This window comes from Necator americanus, chromosome V (assembly GCF_031761385.1).
Source record: "Necator americanus strain Aroian chromosome V, whole genome shotgun sequence".
In the NCBI taxonomy this organism is placed as follows: domain Eukaryota; kingdom Metazoa; phylum Nematoda; class Chromadorea; order Rhabditida; family Ancylostomatidae; genus Necator; species Necator americanus.
In genome coordinates, this window is record NC_087375.1 from 8320423 (window position 1) to 8339040 (window position 18618).

General features: G+C 39.2%; 1 protein-coding gene across 4 annotated transcripts in view; it reads left to right on the plus strand.

Moving 5' to 3' along the window:
* The window catches only part of RB195_013289 (uncharacterized protein), a gene marked incomplete at both ends in the record, with an annotated part of 59074 nt that overhangs the window by 11779 nt on the left and 28677 nt on the right, over positions 1 to 18618 (plus strand). The window contains 43 exons of one of the 4 annotated variants that reach the window (XM_064203037.1): positions 4159 to 4287; positions 4363 to 4458; positions 5124 to 5204; positions 5476 to 5551; positions 5623 to 5735; positions 5795 to 5897; positions 6904 to 6997; positions 7095 to 7232; positions 7315 to 7405; positions 7496 to 7651; positions 8163 to 8299; positions 8367 to 8491; positions 8570 to 8727; positions 8948 to 9092; positions 9497 to 9615; positions 10019 to 10152; positions 10239 to 10341; positions 10408 to 10475; positions 10736 to 10891; positions 10948 to 11043; positions 11127 to 11223; positions 11396 to 11502; positions 11710 to 11818; positions 11892 to 12073; positions 12129 to 12288; positions 12355 to 12435; positions 12565 to 12643; positions 12880 to 12964; positions 13250 to 13363; positions 13433 to 13487; positions 13578 to 13655; positions 13757 to 13844; positions 13976 to 14060; positions 14171 to 14309; positions 14431 to 14528; positions 14767 to 14799; positions 14893 to 15013; positions 15066 to 15187; positions 15686 to 15802; positions 17316 to 17453; positions 17762 to 17886; positions 18026 to 18111; positions 18496 to 18603. In XM_064203037.1, coding sequence (XP_064058916.1) covers positions 4159 to 4287; positions 4363 to 4458; positions 5124 to 5204; positions 5476 to 5551; positions 5623 to 5735; positions 5795 to 5897; positions 6904 to 6997; positions 7095 to 7232; positions 7315 to 7405; positions 7496 to 7651; positions 8163 to 8299; positions 8367 to 8491; positions 8570 to 8727; positions 8948 to 9092; positions 9497 to 9615; positions 10019 to 10152; positions 10239 to 10341; positions 10408 to 10475; positions 10736 to 10891; positions 10948 to 11043; positions 11127 to 11223; positions 11396 to 11502; positions 11710 to 11818; positions 11892 to 12073; positions 12129 to 12288; positions 12355 to 12435; positions 12565 to 12643; positions 12880 to 12964; positions 13250 to 13363; positions 13433 to 13487; positions 13578 to 13655; positions 13757 to 13844; positions 13976 to 14060; positions 14171 to 14309; positions 14431 to 14528; positions 14767 to 14799; positions 14893 to 15013; positions 15066 to 15187; positions 15686 to 15802; positions 17316 to 17453; positions 17762 to 17886; positions 18026 to 18111; positions 18496 to 18603 — 4725 coding nt within the window. Of the gene's footprint in view, positions 1 to 2305; positions 2360 to 4158; positions 4288 to 4362; positions 4459 to 5123; positions 5205 to 5475; positions 5552 to 5622; positions 5736 to 5794; positions 5898 to 6903; positions 6998 to 7094; positions 7233 to 7314; positions 7406 to 7495; positions 7652 to 8162; positions 8300 to 8366; positions 8492 to 8569; positions 8728 to 8947; positions 9093 to 9496; positions 9616 to 10018; positions 10153 to 10238; positions 10342 to 10407; positions 10476 to 10735; positions 10892 to 10947; positions 11044 to 11126; positions 11224 to 11395; positions 11503 to 11709; positions 11819 to 11891; positions 12074 to 12128; positions 12289 to 12354; positions 12436 to 12564; positions 12644 to 12879; positions 12965 to 13249; positions 13364 to 13432; positions 13488 to 13577; positions 13656 to 13756; positions 13845 to 13975; positions 14061 to 14170; positions 14310 to 14430; positions 14529 to 14766; positions 14800 to 14892; positions 15014 to 15065; positions 15188 to 15685; positions 15803 to 17315; positions 17454 to 17761; positions 17887 to 18025; positions 18112 to 18495; positions 18604 to 18618 lie in introns of those variants that run through there. The other 3 variants (XM_064203038.1, XM_064203035.1, XM_064203036.1) reach the window with 3 other exon arrangements.

Sequence of the window (18618 nt, forward strand, 5' to 3'; positions counted from 1 at the left end):
ATCTGCCCTCTTTCCATCATAATCATCCATCATACGTGACGCATTTAAATCCACTTAAAAACCGTGTAAAAAAGAGCGTTTCCTTGAAAAAGCCATTGTGTTATGAAGGGAAGAAAATTTATCACGATTCGATCACGTCATCTGGGATCAATTCATTGATCTGCACTCGATTTTAACACATTCGCTTCGTCCTAGGTTAAGGAAGGCATATTCGTTCAACTTGGACGACCCGTAGTCCCTGATTCAATTGAATTCCTACATTATGCATTTTGTTCTTTTACATCGAAGCCTTTCAAATCAACCCATTCCTGATTTTGTTGATTTCAAATGGAGGCTTGAGTTGTGCACGATTTGAAACTTCTCTGATTTTCAATAAACTCAAGCATTTGTTTTTTTATTAATTTTTTTTACTGATAAGTTCCGTTTACGAATTGAATGAATACCAAGGAAGGAAGTAGGAAATGTGAGTTTTCATTCTGGAAAGCAGTAATTTTATAGTACTAGGAAATATTATTACTTTTCCAATGCGATGGAATATTTTCTATATGAATAAAGTGATCTCTAAAAAATGTGAAAATTATTTTATTTTAATGGCATTTTGAAATTCTCACTGTGTATGACTTAGTTTTTACAATGTTTTTCTGCTGATCTTCTCGAATTTCCAACTTGTTTGGAATTAGATCTCTCTTGAGTCCATCCGTAGCTTCGCCAAAACGCTATCGTGGTCGCCCGATACGACTACGATCCCACCACCTATCAAGAACAACGATAAACACTTGTGTGACCGCGAGCCGAGCGAGGCCTTACGGCAGCTCGCGTGTCGAACCACTTGAGCAGCCACAGATAACACCTATCCTCGCCAGCCTTCCAGCATGCTCCAGTTCTAAATATTTGTTTTTCTTGCAAAGTTTTCTTCAACATCTTTTTGTTTTTTTTTTGGATATTTTTTTCTTTCTACTCAGAACTATTTTGAACGATTTAATTATGACTTTAAAGCACTGATTACTCCTTTTTTCAATGCTTAAAAATATCCGAAATAATTTTTTTCCATAATAAACCTCTTGCGTAATCATTAACTATTTAACTACGGCACCTTTATTCCTCAGATTCTTCCTGAGCTTCTTCTTTTTCTTCTTCTTCTTTATAGATTATACACTAAATGCTTTTTTTTCCGTAATAATTGTTCCTAGTGGAAAGTTTTTTTTTATTTACGTAAATACACCACTCCGGACGACTAAAATCGCTTAGTTTGTTTTTTGTTTTGAAAAATGGCAAGCATACTTTCTGGGAAAAAATTCGAATCAAAACTGTTTCAATTGTTTCTTCAACTATTCGTTTATCCGCTCTAATTTATTTACTTCTTCTCTTATTTTTCATTTCACTGATTCCACTATTTATACGCTCGTTCAATCGCTCATTCACTCAATTCACTTAGTCGCTCGTTCATCTACCCATCCATTCATCCGCCATTCAATCACTTTTTTCCAATTTTTGTCCATAACTTCTCCTTTGTCTTCTCTTTTCACTGAACCATTATTTATTTTTTCATTATTTGGGCGCTCGCTCATTCGTTCATTCACTCATTCGTTCATTCAATCATTCGTTCATCCATTCATTCATTCATTCATTCGTAAATTCATTAATTCACTATTTATACACTCGCTCGCTCATCCGTTCATCCATTCAATCATTCACTGATCCCCCCTTCATTCATTCAACATCCATTCATTCGCCATTCATTCATTTTTGTCCATTAGTTCCCTTTGTCTTCTCTTTTCACTTAATTTATTTTTTATACGCTCGCTCATCCGTTCATACATTCAATCATTCATTGATCCATTCTTTCATTTACTCATTCATCCATGCATTCATTCATTTCATGTACTTTTTTCAATTTTTATCCGTTATTTCCCTTTTATAACATCAAACACAACTTGTTCTTTTCTTTATTGTTGGTCACTCAGCACTGCTTTATACTACTGATGTTGTCATGTAGCGATGGTGCATTAATTGCTACTCTGAGTAGATTGTGGCCTGAAAGTTTGTAGTCATCTTCTCCCCTACCTCAATTTTCATTAATGAACTTTCTTTAACCTTTTATACGTATTGAAACACCTCATTTTTTACGTCAGAATATCTATTTTAAAACGTCTTTTGAATATTTTCTTCTCAGAAAAAGCTAGAGGATTAAATACTTCGTACAATTTTTACATTTTTTTATTCCAGTATGATAGGCGAAATATAGCCATTTCTTCGTTAGTTCTATGTGTCGCCAGAAAACAACTTATTTTATTTATTAATAAAAATGGACTACGATTCACTAGGCGATGATCGTGAAGATTACCAGTATGTTACCAAGGTGAGATAGTTAACTACGTTTACAAAATGTCAAACAGTTTTTAGTAGAGCACGATACCCAAGTGGACCTCGTTTCTTTTTTCAAAAGACTGACATTGATTACTCACTTGCCTACTGTAAAAGTAGATTTAATAAGTTAAATTAATTTAATTGAATCAAATAAATAATAAAGGTGGCATCTAAGGTACAAGAGAGCCAAATGTAGTGGCGGGAAGAAATCGAAGCTTTTCGCTCACCGGATTGAAATTAGTCTTGTCATTGAGTCTTAGTACTGAAATCATTACTCTTTTTTTATAAATCATTTAAATATAAATAAGTATTAGTATTATAAATCATTTAATCAATAATAAATAAATATAAATAATAAATAAACAATAATCACAAAAATACGCGTAGAGCCAATTATGTACAATACCATATAGACTAATAGAAAATCTTAGAAATCCACTCCACTTCGACTATGACCTCTGTTGCTCTCTTACTAAGGTTAGGAGTAAGGGAACAGTTAAGTTTTTACAATATTACATTATATTTCTTTATTTCATTATTTCTTGGTTCCGAATTTATTAGACTTTCTCCAACCACAAAAAGAGCAATATTATAATATAAAACAAGAAAAAACAGGCAAAAAATCAAATATAAAAACAATATGCGACCGTCGAATTCCAATTTCAATAACAATTTATGTTGTTTTGTAACTTTCTAGACAAGTGTTTTTTTAAATAGTTTTTTTTTTCAATCAAATCACTTGTATGATATTTTTATGAGAAAAAATCTGAGTAGACTTCAAGGGCATGACTCATGTGGTTTTTCTGGTTTCATGAGAGTTTTCCTGAACACTTTTGGATCCAGCTGTACGAACGAATATATGTCTTAAACTAAGAGAATTACGGCATGGCGATGACGATAATTATGGAATGGAAGGGATTTCCGCATCGGAACTTTCATGGTCGCCGCCCGCCGTTCTTTATTGATTGGAATTTCATCCAAGTTATTAGATCCTAGGAAAAAAAAACTATATGTATTTTTGAAAATTTTTATAAAACTCACTACCATTAGGCGGCCACGTGAACCTGGGCGATTTATAACTGCACTGCTTTGCTATTTGAAAAAAAAATCACACAAAGCTTTGAAAATCCTTGTAAGATTTACATACATCTGGTAAATGGTTTGAGTCGTCGTGAGGTTTCCAGTACACTGCCTCGTTATTCGAACGAAAATTTCGTCTCTTAACGACTTACTCCGAGATATTGTGGATATTATGGTGTGTGTAATGTGATATATAGTACTTTCATTTTTTTTTCTCTGGACGAGTTATCTCAACCACATTTATTGGTCATTCCTATTCATTTTAGAGGCAAATAACCGTTGTTAAGTTTTGCACTATGAGGGTCTTAGTGGTCTTAATGCAAGTGTAACTTTTCTTGTCGACGATTTTACAACGAAAAGATTTGAAGAGATGAATTTTTGGGGTTGTAAATAGCAAATGTTAACAATACCAACAATATCGGTGTCAAAAATATGCAAAAATAAAAAACAAAAAATATAAAAAAATAAATATTAAATATATAATATGTAAAAAAAACTATGGTGTAGAAAATTTTAATCTACAGTTGCCTTGCACTAGAATAAACTGGACCAAAATTTAAAGTAAGAAATGAAAAACCAATTGAAATCTAAAATTATGTTAATTAGAAGAAGAGAACGAAACCTGTGGGGGGGGGGGGGGGTTACGCACTAAAATACAGTACTCTCAGGAACATTTCCATATTTGCGTGCTACAATGTATTTATTTTTTAGGGCGACATCGTATGCCTTTCATGTATAACATCACATAATCGAGATGGTGTACTTGGCTCCGAACGTGTATGCCTTTGCACGGAAGGTTTCGGGAATAGGATGTGCACCTTGGAAAATGTGTCCGATAGGGTCAGTACTGGAATTGGGGACGAGGATTTTGATCTACTTTACTCGCAATTTCATCAAAAGTTTTATTTTTTTTAGGATATTCCACCCGATATTGCTATCTGTATGCTCTATATTGACAATGCGCTATCGATGAGAGCATTACAGGAAATGATGTCAGCCGATTCGGAACATGTTTGTTACTTTCTTATGTTTTTTTAGAATCTTTGGTCTATTCTGGATATTGTTCACATGGCGCTACTTATGTTTATCCGAGTGACCGCGACGCACACTGCGCACGCACATTGCGTCAGGTTTTTGAGAGGTGCACCGGTCAAGTGCAGAGTCTGCGGACCTCAGCGCAGGTGTTGCAGCTGTTCGGGCAAACATAAGTACTGATGCCAGGAACACAAACTTTTTTACCATCGTTTTATTTTTATCCATAGAAGACTGCAGTTAGGTCAAAACGACCTGAAGCTCGCTAACGCAGTTGCGAAAGCGGCTTCGCTTCAATTAATGGGTGGAGCTCACGGTTGAAATCATGGTGGGAGCATCGCGAACTTGAGCGATGAGTGGCACTAGCAAGGGTCCCACCTGACTCGTAAACGCTACGCTCCACCCACCGTTTCTAGCGCAACCGCCCACCAAATCCTATCGCAACTGCACCGATCTTCATGTCATTTTGAACCGATCATAACTAATATTCATAAGATCCACAAATTTGAACAAGAAAAAAATGCGCCGCGCGGATTTTGAAACACCAAACTTAGAAGAGATGGAAATTTCATGGTATTAGATGGATAAATGGAAATATAGATTTATGAGAAGCTTTCCGCACTAACACTACTACTTGCTTCCAGAAATCTGCCTCTGGCGCTGGCGGACATAAAACTCTGCTTTACGGCCATGCCGTTCAATTGAAACATGTGCAGAGTGAAATGGTAGGCGATACTCACTGCTTGTATGTCGTCGTTTCTTACTATGAACAGAGCAGCGCACAGTCGAGTCAAAACGACTTGGCTTACTGTGTAATTGCGTAGCCGGTCGCGCGCTCGTGGTGGGACCTTCTCAGGTAAAATCGAACTGCGATGGATGAGCGACGTCCTCTCGTCCCATTTCGAATACGCGGCCTGTTCCGCAATTGCGCCAAGAGTCAAGTCGTCCGGACACGACTGCGGGAATGAAATCCTACAGTAACCGGACTAATCTCAGTATCTCGCCTGCCTCTCATCCTGCTCTTCCAATGACAAGTTAGCGTTTGACGTGGGAGTACAAGAAACGAACGAAGGTTTGTTTGATGAAACTTCAGATATAGCATGAACGGAGATAGTAGAGTATAAACGAGTATGATTAAATCAGGAGAGGCATGCTGGTGGACGATTCATCCAGCCTCCAAACAACGATCCGAAGGAGAGAAAGTCCGCGTTGGAGATGACATCATCCTTGTCAGTGTGGCTACTGAGCGTTATTTGGTAAGAAGTTCTACTTTATTTTCTTTATGGATTAGAGAAGGGTACATATGAATTTACAGCATATGGCATACAGTAAAGGATACATGGTCATCGCGTCATTTCACCAAACATTATGGAATATTCAAAGTGTGAGCTCTGGAAGTGTGCGCACTAGGAATATGGGTACGCTTTGTTTCCTTTTTTTTCTGTGAAAAAAGTGGTTCATTCTTGACTTATACCTTTTGACCCTTTTATAAAATTGCTAGTTTCTCTATGGTTTGTGTTTTAAAAGAAGCAGCTCAATTTTACGGACCAAAAAGAAGCTCATAGCTTACCAACTATGAGTTTCTTTGACTGTTCAGTAAGCCGAATCAATGAACAGAGGAGCTGATACACGATCCGCTCAAACTGTTTTGATTTGTGGTGCAATGCGGCATAAGTAGTATAAGTTAAGTGGAAAGCTGGACGTTTTTCCGTGATGCACGTAACTTTTGCATTCCTGCACTCGCGTGGAACTAAATCCACCATTTAAGGTAACCTTAAGTGAGTGTCTAAGATAAACACACGACTATGAAAAAGAACAAGAAGATAACGGTCTCTTTTCTTCTTGGCGAGCTCTAATTTTTGGTGCTCGTTTCCGTAGGAGTACGATCATTTTCGACAAAAACGATTGTGTTGGTTTCTTACATTGCGCTTATCTTCTTGGAGAGGTTCACCCCTCCTTTTTTCTGGTTCTTCTCTTTGTCAAAATTAAGTTTCCTTAATATACCCCTTTGGCTTCTGCCTATTCTACCTATGGGCTTGGAAAGATACATAGATTAGTTAGGGAGGCTCCTTACAAGCTACTGATTAACCAACTCTGGTAGATTGTCAATAAAATCAGGACTAAAACGGCACTTGTTGATAGTTCCAGTCTGGGAAGAAGGAGTATACCTTAGAGCTCCTACTTTGGCTCCTCAGCTTTTTCCTCTCATCTTGATCACTTCGGTTTTGTTGTCTTGTCTTAAAATTCTTTCTGAGGTACTATGCATGTTCATCAATACTTCCTCTATGTCATTTCATCGTACTTTCTTTCTTTTTGTGATGGAAATATTTGTCGTCATCCCATATTGCTTGAGTTTTTCTTCAACAATTTCCTGAGTTTGTTTGATTTGTTTAATGGTGATTTTACTTCATTTTTGCTGTTAAGGTTATGTATTCGGAAACGATGTTATGCGGTTATTCCACGGTAACGACGAATGCTTGACGATTCCAGAGAACTGGAGCGAACATCCACAACATAAGTGAGCTTGTTTGTTTCTTCTGAATCTATAAGGTGTACATAAATTAAACCAAAAAGATTGCATGTTATTATTTTCATCCTTCAACGCTGTACTTCAGCATGGTGATTTACGAAGGAGGTGCAGCAGTGAATCAGGCTAGATCTTTATGGCGAATCGAGTTAATTCGCATGAAATGGCACGGTGCAATGGTTGGATGGGAACAACTATTCAGGATCAAACATATCACTAGTGGACGGTAAGAGGTTAAGATAATTAGGCCGTCTTTATGAGCGCAGCCTAGTATCCTCCTAGTTGAATACGACTTATAACTTATTCAGATACCTCGGAGTAATAGAGAACGCTGTGCAACTTTATCATAAAGACAAGGCTGATTTTGACCTCACAGCTTTTGTGATGTGTCAGAATAAGGTTAGCTATGTTCTTCATTCTCTTAGTTTCAATCTAAGCTTAGTTCTTTTTCTCAAATTCTGACGCTTCTTTCTGAATGTTTCGCTTTAGGACCCGAAAAAGCAAATGCTCGATGAAAAAGAGGAGGAAGGCATGGGCACACCATGTATTCAGTATGGTGAAACGAACGCTTTCATACAACACGTAAAAACGCAACTCTGGATGTCTTATCAAACCTCTGAAGTCACCAAAAAAGGTCTTGGAAAGGTTAGTTGGCGACAGATGAGTGTCATCGATGAGTTCTCTTGATTGATTTAATGAGTGCACCATTTCTTCAATTATTTGCAACGAAGTCCTTTTTTTTGCGAGAAAAATTTGAAAAATAGTGTCATTTTTGAATCCACAAGAGGAAGGCGGCATGGTCAGAACGACGTGAAATTCGATGGAGTTTCGTAAGCGGCTGCCCCCGAAGTCGATCCAACACAAGCTGGAGGGATGAGTGGTGCTAACAAGGGTCCCACCTCAATCCTGACGTCCCACCGTCCCACTTCTAGTGCAGCCGCTTATGCAACTGTACTGAGCTTCATTTCGTTTCGACCCGATTATACCGCCTTTCTCTTGTGCAATCAAAAATAGCATCTTTTTTTTGAATTTGTAAGGGGTTAGTTTACGGAGATCTAAGGTAGAAGTGAAATTAACCAGATATCGTAGAATCAATTGGATTTTTGTAGCCATTTAACGAAATTTGTGAAAATGTATGAGCTACTAGAGTTTTCAGGTTGAAGAAAAGAAAGCTGTTGCTCTCAAAGATGGTCATATGGATGACTGCTATACCTTCTTTATGGCACTGGAAGAGGAATCAAAATCTGCCCGAGTCATACGGAAATGCTCCAGCGTTCTAAACCGATTTTTGAAGTCAGTTCTGTGCTTTAAAATACTTGTGAAATACTCACTAGAGTAATGAATGAATGCACTTGTGCAGGGGAATCGACGCTCTCCAAAATGAGGGTCATCAATCACAAGATTGGGCAAGAGTGGATCTGAATGAGGTGTTGAAGCTTATGGAGGATTTGATTGAGTACTTTTCACAACCAGAAGATGAGCAAGGTGATTTCACACCCGTCTATTGTATTATTTCTTCCTAAACCTCTTCAATTTTAGAGAATTTTCACTTTTCCTTTGCAGAATTCGAAGTAAAGCAGAATCGATTGCGTGCCTTACGATCTAGACAAGACCTTTTCCAAGAAGAAGGAGTTCTAAACATGATTCTGGATACCATTGATAAATTCTCCCAAATGGAATCATTGCCAGATTTTGCGGGTCTCATCGGGGAAGAGACTCATGTCAGTTTATATAGAGTGGAGTAAAAAGAACTTTACAGGTGGTGCAATTGCGTAGGAGTTCAGATTCAAAATGGGACCCCGTGCTCCACTCTGTAGCATGATTGGAGGGTCCCTCCGCTCACGCAACTGCTCCATTAATCAGATCCATTTGGTCTCACTTCTATGTACTTCTGTCTATGACAGGAGTCGTATTTCAATGCAAACTTTTCAATGCTTACAGATGATGTGGGAAGAAATAGCTACCTATCTATATCTTTTGGTAGCAGCAATGATCAAGGGAAATCACTACAACTGCGCGCAGTTTGCTGCTGCACAACGTCTGGATTGGCTTTTCGGTCGCCTCAGTAATCCACAGTCAGCTGAAGGTGTGTAAGATTTTGAAGATGTACTGTTTTGGTTCCGTAGGCAAAAGGAAAAGTGTGTTCATCTGAAAAGAATATGTAAAAGAGAGAAGGTTGGAAGTAAACGTAGTAGCTCTAGACGGTTCTGCACGGTCGTTTATAGTGATATTTTCCATTAGCAAAGTTACCAGACTTACTTATTCAACTTCAGTGCGATTTTATGTGCGCAAAATTTCTGAATCTAGAAGTGGAATATCAGTTTCGAGTTTGCCTTTGTTGACAAAGGAAAAAAGTAGTACAGATATTTCTGGAAACTGGTAAATTAGCTATGTGAGCACCAACTGTAGCGTTTCTTCACAATTTAAACCCCAAAATAGTTCTTTGTATTTCTGCTACCGTCTGCTTTTTATTCTCATTCTACCATCTAGGAATCCTGGATGTTTTGTACTGTGTGCTTACCGAATCACCAGAAGCTCTAAATATGATCAACGAAGGACATATTCGTTCTGTTATTTCGCTATTAGAGAAAGTGGGTCGAGATCCAAAAGTGAGTTCATTTTTATGCTACCTGATATGTCCTGTATATCACAGACTTTTGATAAGATTTTATTATTTGGTCTATTTTTTCAACCTTTCCTGTGACAGTTTAGCATTTGCGGGGAAAATGTATAATAGTTAGGAGTAGGCACCCCGTGGTGCCCCATTTCTGGACGCTCTATCTTACTTTTTTTCTCTGGCTAACTCTAGCTTGCATGCCATAAATCCACTAAGACTAATGCTCAGGTCTTAAGGCCTCAATTGGTTTAGTTATTTGCTTCCAGAAATAAGGGCGTCATTGAGTGCGCCACCCCTCACCAACCACATTTTACCCAGCACTTGCACTGTGGTAGTGTTTTATCGCAGTTACTGTGGATCTAAGTATGACATCAAGATTCATCTTTTCTATGTAGGTTTTGGATGTGTTGTCTTCACTGTGCGAGGGAAATGGGATGGCAGTAAGAAGCAGTCAGAATCTCATTACTGCCTATTTCTTACCGGAGAAAGATTTACTGTTGCAAACTGCAATGAGAGATCACGTGAGCAGGTAAAGATACAAATTCTGAGTTACCTTCGACTGAGAAATACCTACTTTGAACAACAGAATCGAATACTTTGCTGTGAACTTTCCAGTATGATGCCGAATGTGCTAGTTGGTGTAGTAGAAGGTTCAGCGTTATTTCGTAGGTGGTACTTCGAGGCTGAAGTGGAACACATTGAGAATATGACGAAAGAGGCAAGTTTAACTGACGGCATTCAACTTGATTGTGTCTTTTTTTCATGCTGAAATGCTTCGGTTTAGGATCCTTATTTGCGGATTGGTTGGGCGAATAGCGTTGGTTTCAAACCGTTTCCTGGATCTGGCGACAAGTAATTCCTTATACTTTTCTTCACTTGCCCTAAAAGTGTTTCTGTGGGGGCCAGCCGCCTTGAGAAGGAATTTCTGTCCAGTAGATAGTTGATAGCGTGTTTTCCTGCGAAGATACGGTATGTGTTTGGGCATATTTGTATGTGCTGTTAAGACAAAAAGAAGATAAGAACTTCTTCTCATCCGGAAATTTTGGGATTTACACAAACTTTCATGCTCTATTAGCAATATGTGTTCTTTTTAAAACCACTCAAACTTTCAGGTGGGGATGCAATGGTGTTGGAGATGACTTCTACTCCTACGCATTTGATGGACGATGTGTGTTCTTCGCCGGGAAGGGACGAGTTGTCTCACCAAAGAAACTGGAAAAAGGAGATGTTGTGGGATGTGCACTGGACCTGAACGTGCCTGAAATCAGGTTCGAACAACTTACTATGAAAATACAGAGAGGTATCAAACATCTTTTTTTGTAAGGTTCTCCGTTAATGGACGCGATGTGGGTGCTAGCTACAGAAATTTTAATATTGACGGGTATTTCTTCCCTGTGATGTCATTGAGCGCAAAAGTGAGGTGAGGATGAGTGCTTTTTCACAAGATATTTCTTCAAATGTTTTCGGAAATCCTTATTTCCATTCTGTTTTAATATCTTGTAGTTGCCGATTTATCTTCGGAGGAGACCAAGGACGCCTACGTTTTGGACCACCTCCAGGATTCTCGGCGGTAGTAGAAGCAGTTAGCGGAGACCTTCAGGTATTGAATTACATTGTTTCAGTTCATTAAAAATGGGCTATCGTGGGTCTAAGAACCAAAACTTTCCTACGAATACGCAGCAATCCAACATGATCCTTGCGGCTTTTCGTTCGAAAAGTTTATGTGTAGTAAATGCATGATTACCCACAAACCACTACTGTATCACTTCCAGATATCAGACTGCCTTTCCTTCGGAGAGCTACCTAAAAATATCTATTGCGGGCCGGCAACAATTTTCTCCAGTATCGAGCCTTTTGTGCCGCAACCAGTGGATATTAGGTTAGTCTGGCTGGCATAGTTTAGAATTCAGGGTTGGTGAAGGCGTTCATAGTTGTCGTACAGTGATAGATAGGCAACAGAATCATTCGGCACCGGATACAGTAAAATCATTATTGCTGTGACCAAAAAATGATTGTTGATGGAGAAAAATATCCCTCTTAGACTAACAATTCAAGTAATTTCATCAATAGTAAGAACCACTTCTAGCAACGTTGTACTTCACCACCATGCTAACGAAATTCACCAGAAGTTTGCTGAAAACCTCCACGAGCTTTGGGCTATGAGAAAAATCGAACTTGGATGGAGTTATGGAGAGGTAGATAGAAAGCGGTTTACTGCTTTTTAAACCTAAATGATACGTATTTCTTTCGTTATTAAACGTTTAACAGACACGCTCCGAAACGCAACGGAAACATCCATGTCTCATATCATTTGATCGCTTACCGACAACAGAAAAGCAGTACAACATCAATTTGGCACTGGATACGATGAAAACCATAGAGGCGCTTGGTTTCCACCTCATCACTGATAACCCACCTACAAGGCTTCGACCAGTCAGACTGGCTCAAAAGTGGGAAATTTTGTCGTTCTTCTGGATGAATTGTAAGTAAATAATGGAATTGCAGCTTTCTACAGCCAAACGGCTACAAGCCCCAGCCCTTAGATACTCATGAGATCACTTTGCCAGAGGAAGTGAATCCACTGATTGAAGCATTGGCTAAGAACACCCATAATGTGTGGGCAAGGGAGAAGATCAAGAGAGGATGGACTTTCGGGCTAAATGAGGTGTGTGACAAGTACAAGTTAATGCAAATCTGCTCTAGTTTCTAAAGAAACCAGGAACACATTTAGTTCGTGGATTCTACGCAAAAACGGTCGCCCCATCTGGTACCTTACGAGGAAGTCGACAATCGAATAAAGGAAGCAAACAGAGTAAAATCTTGTCTTCTCGCATGTTTAATTTAGAAACCTAATAACAATGATTTTGTTTGGGTGAAAATTAATTGTTAAAGTATAAGTTATCTAAAAGGTTCCACCTTTTGCACGTTAATGTTTGTTTAGGAATCTGCAGCAGAGAACTTGCGAGCATTGCAGCTTTTCGGCCTTTTTGTCGAGCCACCAGCTCATGAACACGATGAATGTACGACTTTTTCCATCTTTGAATGGTTTATTTTCTTCAATCTAGTAATTTTGTTTTTGCCTCGTTTTTTCTGGTATTTAAGTTGTTTTGAGCAGTTTTGTAGTCTGAAATTCTAATCAGATGGAAGTTCCTGGGTTCCATTTTTGAAATAAACCACATGATGTGATTCTAGATATGAACACACTAGAATTATTTTCGTTCATCCATGTACAGAAATAAATAATGTATCAATTAAGTGGCTGAGAAAGAAATGCGAGCCCGCAGGGATGTGACGAGAACTTACCGAGCTGAGGCCACCTATGCTGTGACAGCTGGGAAATGGTTAGTCATGTAAATTAAGGTCGTAAATATCAATTTCTTTCCTAATAGTACGTCTTGTAAATAGAAGCCGGTAAATACTGCCAACCTGCTATTAATTTATAACCTTCGGAAAGTATCCTCTAGAAATATACTCAGTTTCAAAATACCTTTTTCATGGCGACATTTTATGCTGAAAAACACTTTTTTGATCACAAACACGTTAGAGACGTTGAAATTCCAAAATAACTTACACTAGGGGATTTTGTTGAACCATTGTTAGTACCGCCAATTTGTTGGCAATCTCAGGTACTTCGAGTTCGAGATCCTTACGGCTGGATTCATGAAAATCGGTTGGATGGATGTCGGTGCTTCGCCAGACATTCAGCTCGGACAAGATGATCGTGGATATGCATTTGATGGGTATGTGAGTTTGTAAAGAGTTTCTCTTGTTTTCTTGCTTTTGTAATGCCCTAAGAGATTGCTTTGCAGATTTTTGGGACGCAAGTGGCACCAAGGAGCAGAAAGCTATGGAAAGGAGTGGAAGGTTTATTCTCAAATTCAGCTCTTTTTGTCATTTAGGATCCGAAGCCTCCAAGAAATCTTTTGAATCAAGTTGCAGCTTGACTCTTTCTAGATTGGTGATGTTGTCGGTTGCTTTCTGGATCTTAACGACCGGACCATTAGTTTCTCTCTAAATGGAGAATTGCTGTTGGTGAGTGTATTTTTTGTATTTTCTTTCAGAATTGCTTTGTTCTTTTTCTATTACGCTCATAGACATACAAAGATGGTCCTCTCCAACAAACGTTATTCCAGGATCCATCCGGTTCTGAGATGGCGTTCGACAACGTTATGTGTGGTGACGGTTTGGTACCAGCTATGAGTCTAGGAAGTGGTCAGAAAGGTAAAAGTTCGACTAGGCTATAGTGACGAAACTTTCACCCGTTCTTTTTTTTTCAAATACCGATTATTCCTATTCCTTCTAGTTTTACTGAAAATGCGATGCGATTGGTTTTATCCATTCTTCTTGTTTAGGTCGACTCAACTTTGGCCAACAAAGCAATTCCTTGAAGTTCTTTACGACATGCGGTCTGCAAGAAGGATACGAACCGTTCTGTGTGTGAGTACCATTAAGCAATATTTTTGAATGCATTGGGTTTTTGGTTATTTGGGGGAGTTATTACAGAAACGACCTGTCGAACATCAGATTGGGTTTCTTCTTTCTTTCAGAAATATGTATCGCTCGATGCCTATGTGGTATGCCAAGCGGCTTGCACGGTTCGAAGATATCAGCGCTGGATCTCAGTTGGAAATTTCTAGAATCCCAGCAACAGGCAATAGCCCTCCATGTCTGAAGCTTACTCAAAAGGTCCATTTAGATTTTTATCAGTTCAGAAAAAGAAGCAGTTCACATACTTCCAGTAGACTACTACAAAGATGAAGTAGAGTACGCTCTCTCAGAAAATGAATATAAGCCGTAGTACCTTTAGGCCACTCTCACCGAAGGCGGTCCTTCCGAAAAAGCCACTATGGAGTACATTCGTCTGTCATTACCGGTCAAATGTAATGAGAGTTTTGTGAAAAACAAGTACGTTTATGCGCAATCTCAACAAGAAATACTCGATAAACTATTTTCCTCCAACATTTCCTGCCTAACTTCCCCTCAGCTTAACTTCCGCTTTCTTATCTTTTCCCCTAATACTTCCTGGTCTACCACATTCACAAAACATTTGGTTACATATGAGATAATTGTAGTTAGTCTTTTAGTATTTTTTCATCTTTAACTCTTTTTTTTGGACTTGTGTTAGTACAGTGTTTCTTTGAAGATGGTCCGACGATGATTCGGAATACTTCTGGAGGTAAGAGAAGTGAATGCGTGTAGCACTCAATTAACGCTATTTTCAGCAAAGATAGAGGATTTTGAATCTTGATTGTGACGTTATTGATTTCAGAGACAAAGAGGCGATAGCGAAAGCACTAGCAGAATTCAAACCACGAAGTATGTCAATGGTATCTACAATTCGAGCACCGGGAATACCGCAAGAGTTCCAGGACCAGTCAAAGGATCGCAAGGTGAATTTGTAGCATTGTAACACGGTGAACCTTGAATGTTATGTCTGTTCAGAAATCCTTTATCGGCAACATGCTCAGCTTAAAGGATTCACGTGAATCCGATGACGATCGATCGAATCGTTCGAAACAACCATCATTCGACGGTGACCATGAACATGAATCACTCGCACTTAGGTATTTGTTTGATGTAAACAGATCTGTAAGGCATGGTGTCTTTTGGTACGCAAGTTGTGATTTTTTGAGTGAAGATTAACACTATGGGACGGTGATGGGAGTGGGCGGAGTCACTGCTGTCTTTGGCTAGATCACTCGGGTTCTTCATTTCGCATTTTCTTCCCATTTCCTAACATCATCTAAATTTTTGAAAACTTGTGCAGATCTTCTGGAAAGTGCAAAATTCCAGCATTACCTTTACATTGGGCAAAATTTGCAGTAGAATCTCTTTGAAACTAGAGGTAGGGTTTCGAGCTGATTGTGCAAATGCCCATATGAAACTCAAATAAAACTGCGCAAACATTAACCGAAAATTCCCGTGCATTGCAGTGACTTTGTTGACCCAATCAGACACTGAACGCCTATCAAAATCTCTTTGATGAGTGCCATTACCACAATCAACTAATACCACATTCCATTACACAGTAACCAGGGCGAGAGTGTGTTTAATCCCTTTAGTCAGCGTCGTAGAGTGCTCACATTGATGAACTACGGACTGTATTCGTTCGACGAATCGGTGCTTACGTGGCTTCGAATGGAAGGAGAAGAACGACATTCTTGGCTGGACGCGATCAGGTCCTACGCAGAATGCTACTGTGCTACTGTGGTGTGGTGCTGTGCATGACAGGTGTGACGTGCATGTGTTACATTTTGCATGTAACGTTGTGATTAAAGCTAATTACAAGTATGTATATGACATTCGTGTATTATAGTCAGGCAAAAAAAAACCTGATGCCCCGTGCAATTGCGTAGGCGATTGAACCAGGCTGCCTTTAAAGGCGGTGTATCACGAAATTGACGTAGTACGGAACCCCTAGGGAAATTCCTGTTCGGGTTGTAGATTACGGAAACCAGCGTGGGTCCAATTAACTTCTCCAAATCGTTGTAAAAAAAAGTGGTGAAAGACGGTGTTCTCTCTTACGAAATCAGTTGTAACGCGTTATCCTTCGCGTCCGCGAGCGAACTGTCGAACATCAGTTATAGATGCTTACCAGCTTATTCAAATAAAACCAATGAATAGGCTGCTGAGGGGTCCGTACAAGGCGACGTGATCTAAGGTGCTCCGTTGTAACTAACGCCGTTCCCGTGCCGTTTTTTTTTAGGACGATTAGGGGAATTGAGTGAGTTAGGTTTGCAGATTACGGAAACCAGCGGAGTCACGCTGGTTCCCGTAATCTACAACCTGAACTATTCCCGAGATTTCCAAACCAGATCCATTTCGTGATGCGCAGCCTTTAGGCTGCGCGGTGGAGCTAGGCTGCGATCGTAATGGGACCATCGTTCGCCCCACACGCTTCTGCAGTACGGGTGGAGTTAGTGAAGGATCACAGCTCCTAACTCCACCGCGACCGCAGCATCTTACCCAGCTGCACCAGGCTTTAGGTTTTGATCCAACTGTATAAATATTGTTTACAAGAGACACTACACTAGATGTTTTGGCAAGCACGGAGCAAGGTAGATTAGCAAGAGAACCAATTTGTTAGCTGTTTTGAAGAGACACAGTAATATGGATTCATTCAGCGATCATAAATTGTTTTAGAATGATGATGAATCGAAATTTCGTTCCCAAGCGTACGATTGCGTACGATATGGTCAACGCATTTTTTTTATCGTCTACCAGTTGTAACTTTTGCAAGTTGTTTTACAAAATAATTGCTTAGATGGGAATATTTTTCAAAAGACTCGAAAAAAGCAAGTGTTGGCGGTAGTTGTTGCGTAAAAAAAAATAAACAATGAGGGAAACAACAGACAACTGAAAGCACTTTAGAATGGAATTCGTTGTGTGTTTAGACATGCGAATTTTTTCAATGCTTTAGACAGTTGCCTTTGAATAACTGCTTTATTGTGATTTGTGCAACTTAACTTTGTCTCCATTTGGTTGCTCTAAGAGTTCTTTGGATTTCGTTAGTTGCGGTTTGCCGCTTCTTGATCAATTCTGTTTAGCTGTTATTTTTTTTTCGAGGCAAAAACAAAAAAAAAAGTCAGTTTCCTAGCATGAACCGTTGTAATGACTCTGTTACTTTCTCTACTTTTCTTCTTCCTGATAGATTATGTTCTGTTTGGCACGGTTGTACGCATGCCGTTTAAGGGGCTCGCTGGTAGAGCTACCTCAAGAGGATCGTGTAGCTGCAGAAGAACGCCTGAAAGCGATGGCAGATCGTGAAAAACCGCAGAAGAAAGGTGGACTGCTGAGTCGACTTCGCGATAGCAGTCATTCCAGGAAGAAGTCGGTCTTGTTGTTCATTCTAGTGACTCCTCCTAATGAAACCTAACAGATTTAACAAGTCACTTGCATTTTTGATTCCGTTTGCGGAAAGTTTCTGTTGAAATTCTGTATCTATTCTCCCCCGTAGAAAAACTATGTAAAAATAGCTCATTTCTAATAATTTGCGTGAGTTTTCCATCCAGATTTATTCCTACCACAACTTTTTAAAAGCATTACTGAACAAGTTGCTCTCTTTCCTTCGATTTTTTTGTGGGGGAAAAATTGTTTGAGAAATTTTATTTTCCTTGACAAGCTGTTCGTCATTTTAGAGATTCTAAATCAAAAGAAGAAAAGAATAGTCGTTTGGGCGGTCAAAAATCAAACTGGAGATCATTTGACGCGGCAAGCGTTGTATCCGAAACTGGTGCACCAGCAGGACAAAAGGATGTACTTGGTGAGGATAAATTACTGCGTTGTAGAAGCAAGTAAGCAGACAAGTACTACTTCTAATGTAGCTTTTTCTGACGTGACTGTGTGGGTGTCCTTGACTCAACACTACCTAATGTCGACATTTTCTTTCTGGCCTATTTTAGCATCTAATGACATGCCATCGTCTGGTCCCGGCCGTCAGTTGACTATCAAGCGGCCAGTTTCACCCAAAAACAAGAAGAAAAAGAAGGTTTGTTTTTTTTTGGAAAAAGGACATTAGATGATTTGCTGGAAATTTCGAGCTTTCTTTCACGTTTCATCTGCGTAAGGAATGAATGACGAAAGTATTGTGAAGTGTATTCATGGTTTTGCACCTTTTTCTATGAGAATTCGCCAAAATACATAGCCAAAACACTGCAAACATAACGGAAATTTGTTGCGATGGGACCGGTTAGGAGTGCAACAAATGTCGGTCGAACTAGAAGTACAACATTTTTAAACTAATACAGTCCTAGGAGCTAAAGGCGAAGTAGTTACATCTACAGTCGCGATTCTACTAAATTTTCCTGGCCTTCTGAATACAATACTGGAAAGAGGTCAAGAAGTCGATGTATTTCAACATTTTTTTTTTCAGGAACACACAGTGACCATGGATAAACGTGGATCCCAAGTTGCAATCGAACTTCCTGCAGAAATCGAACACGAAAGCGATGCTCAGGCTCTCATTGAGCACGCGGACAAAGTTCGTATTAATCGA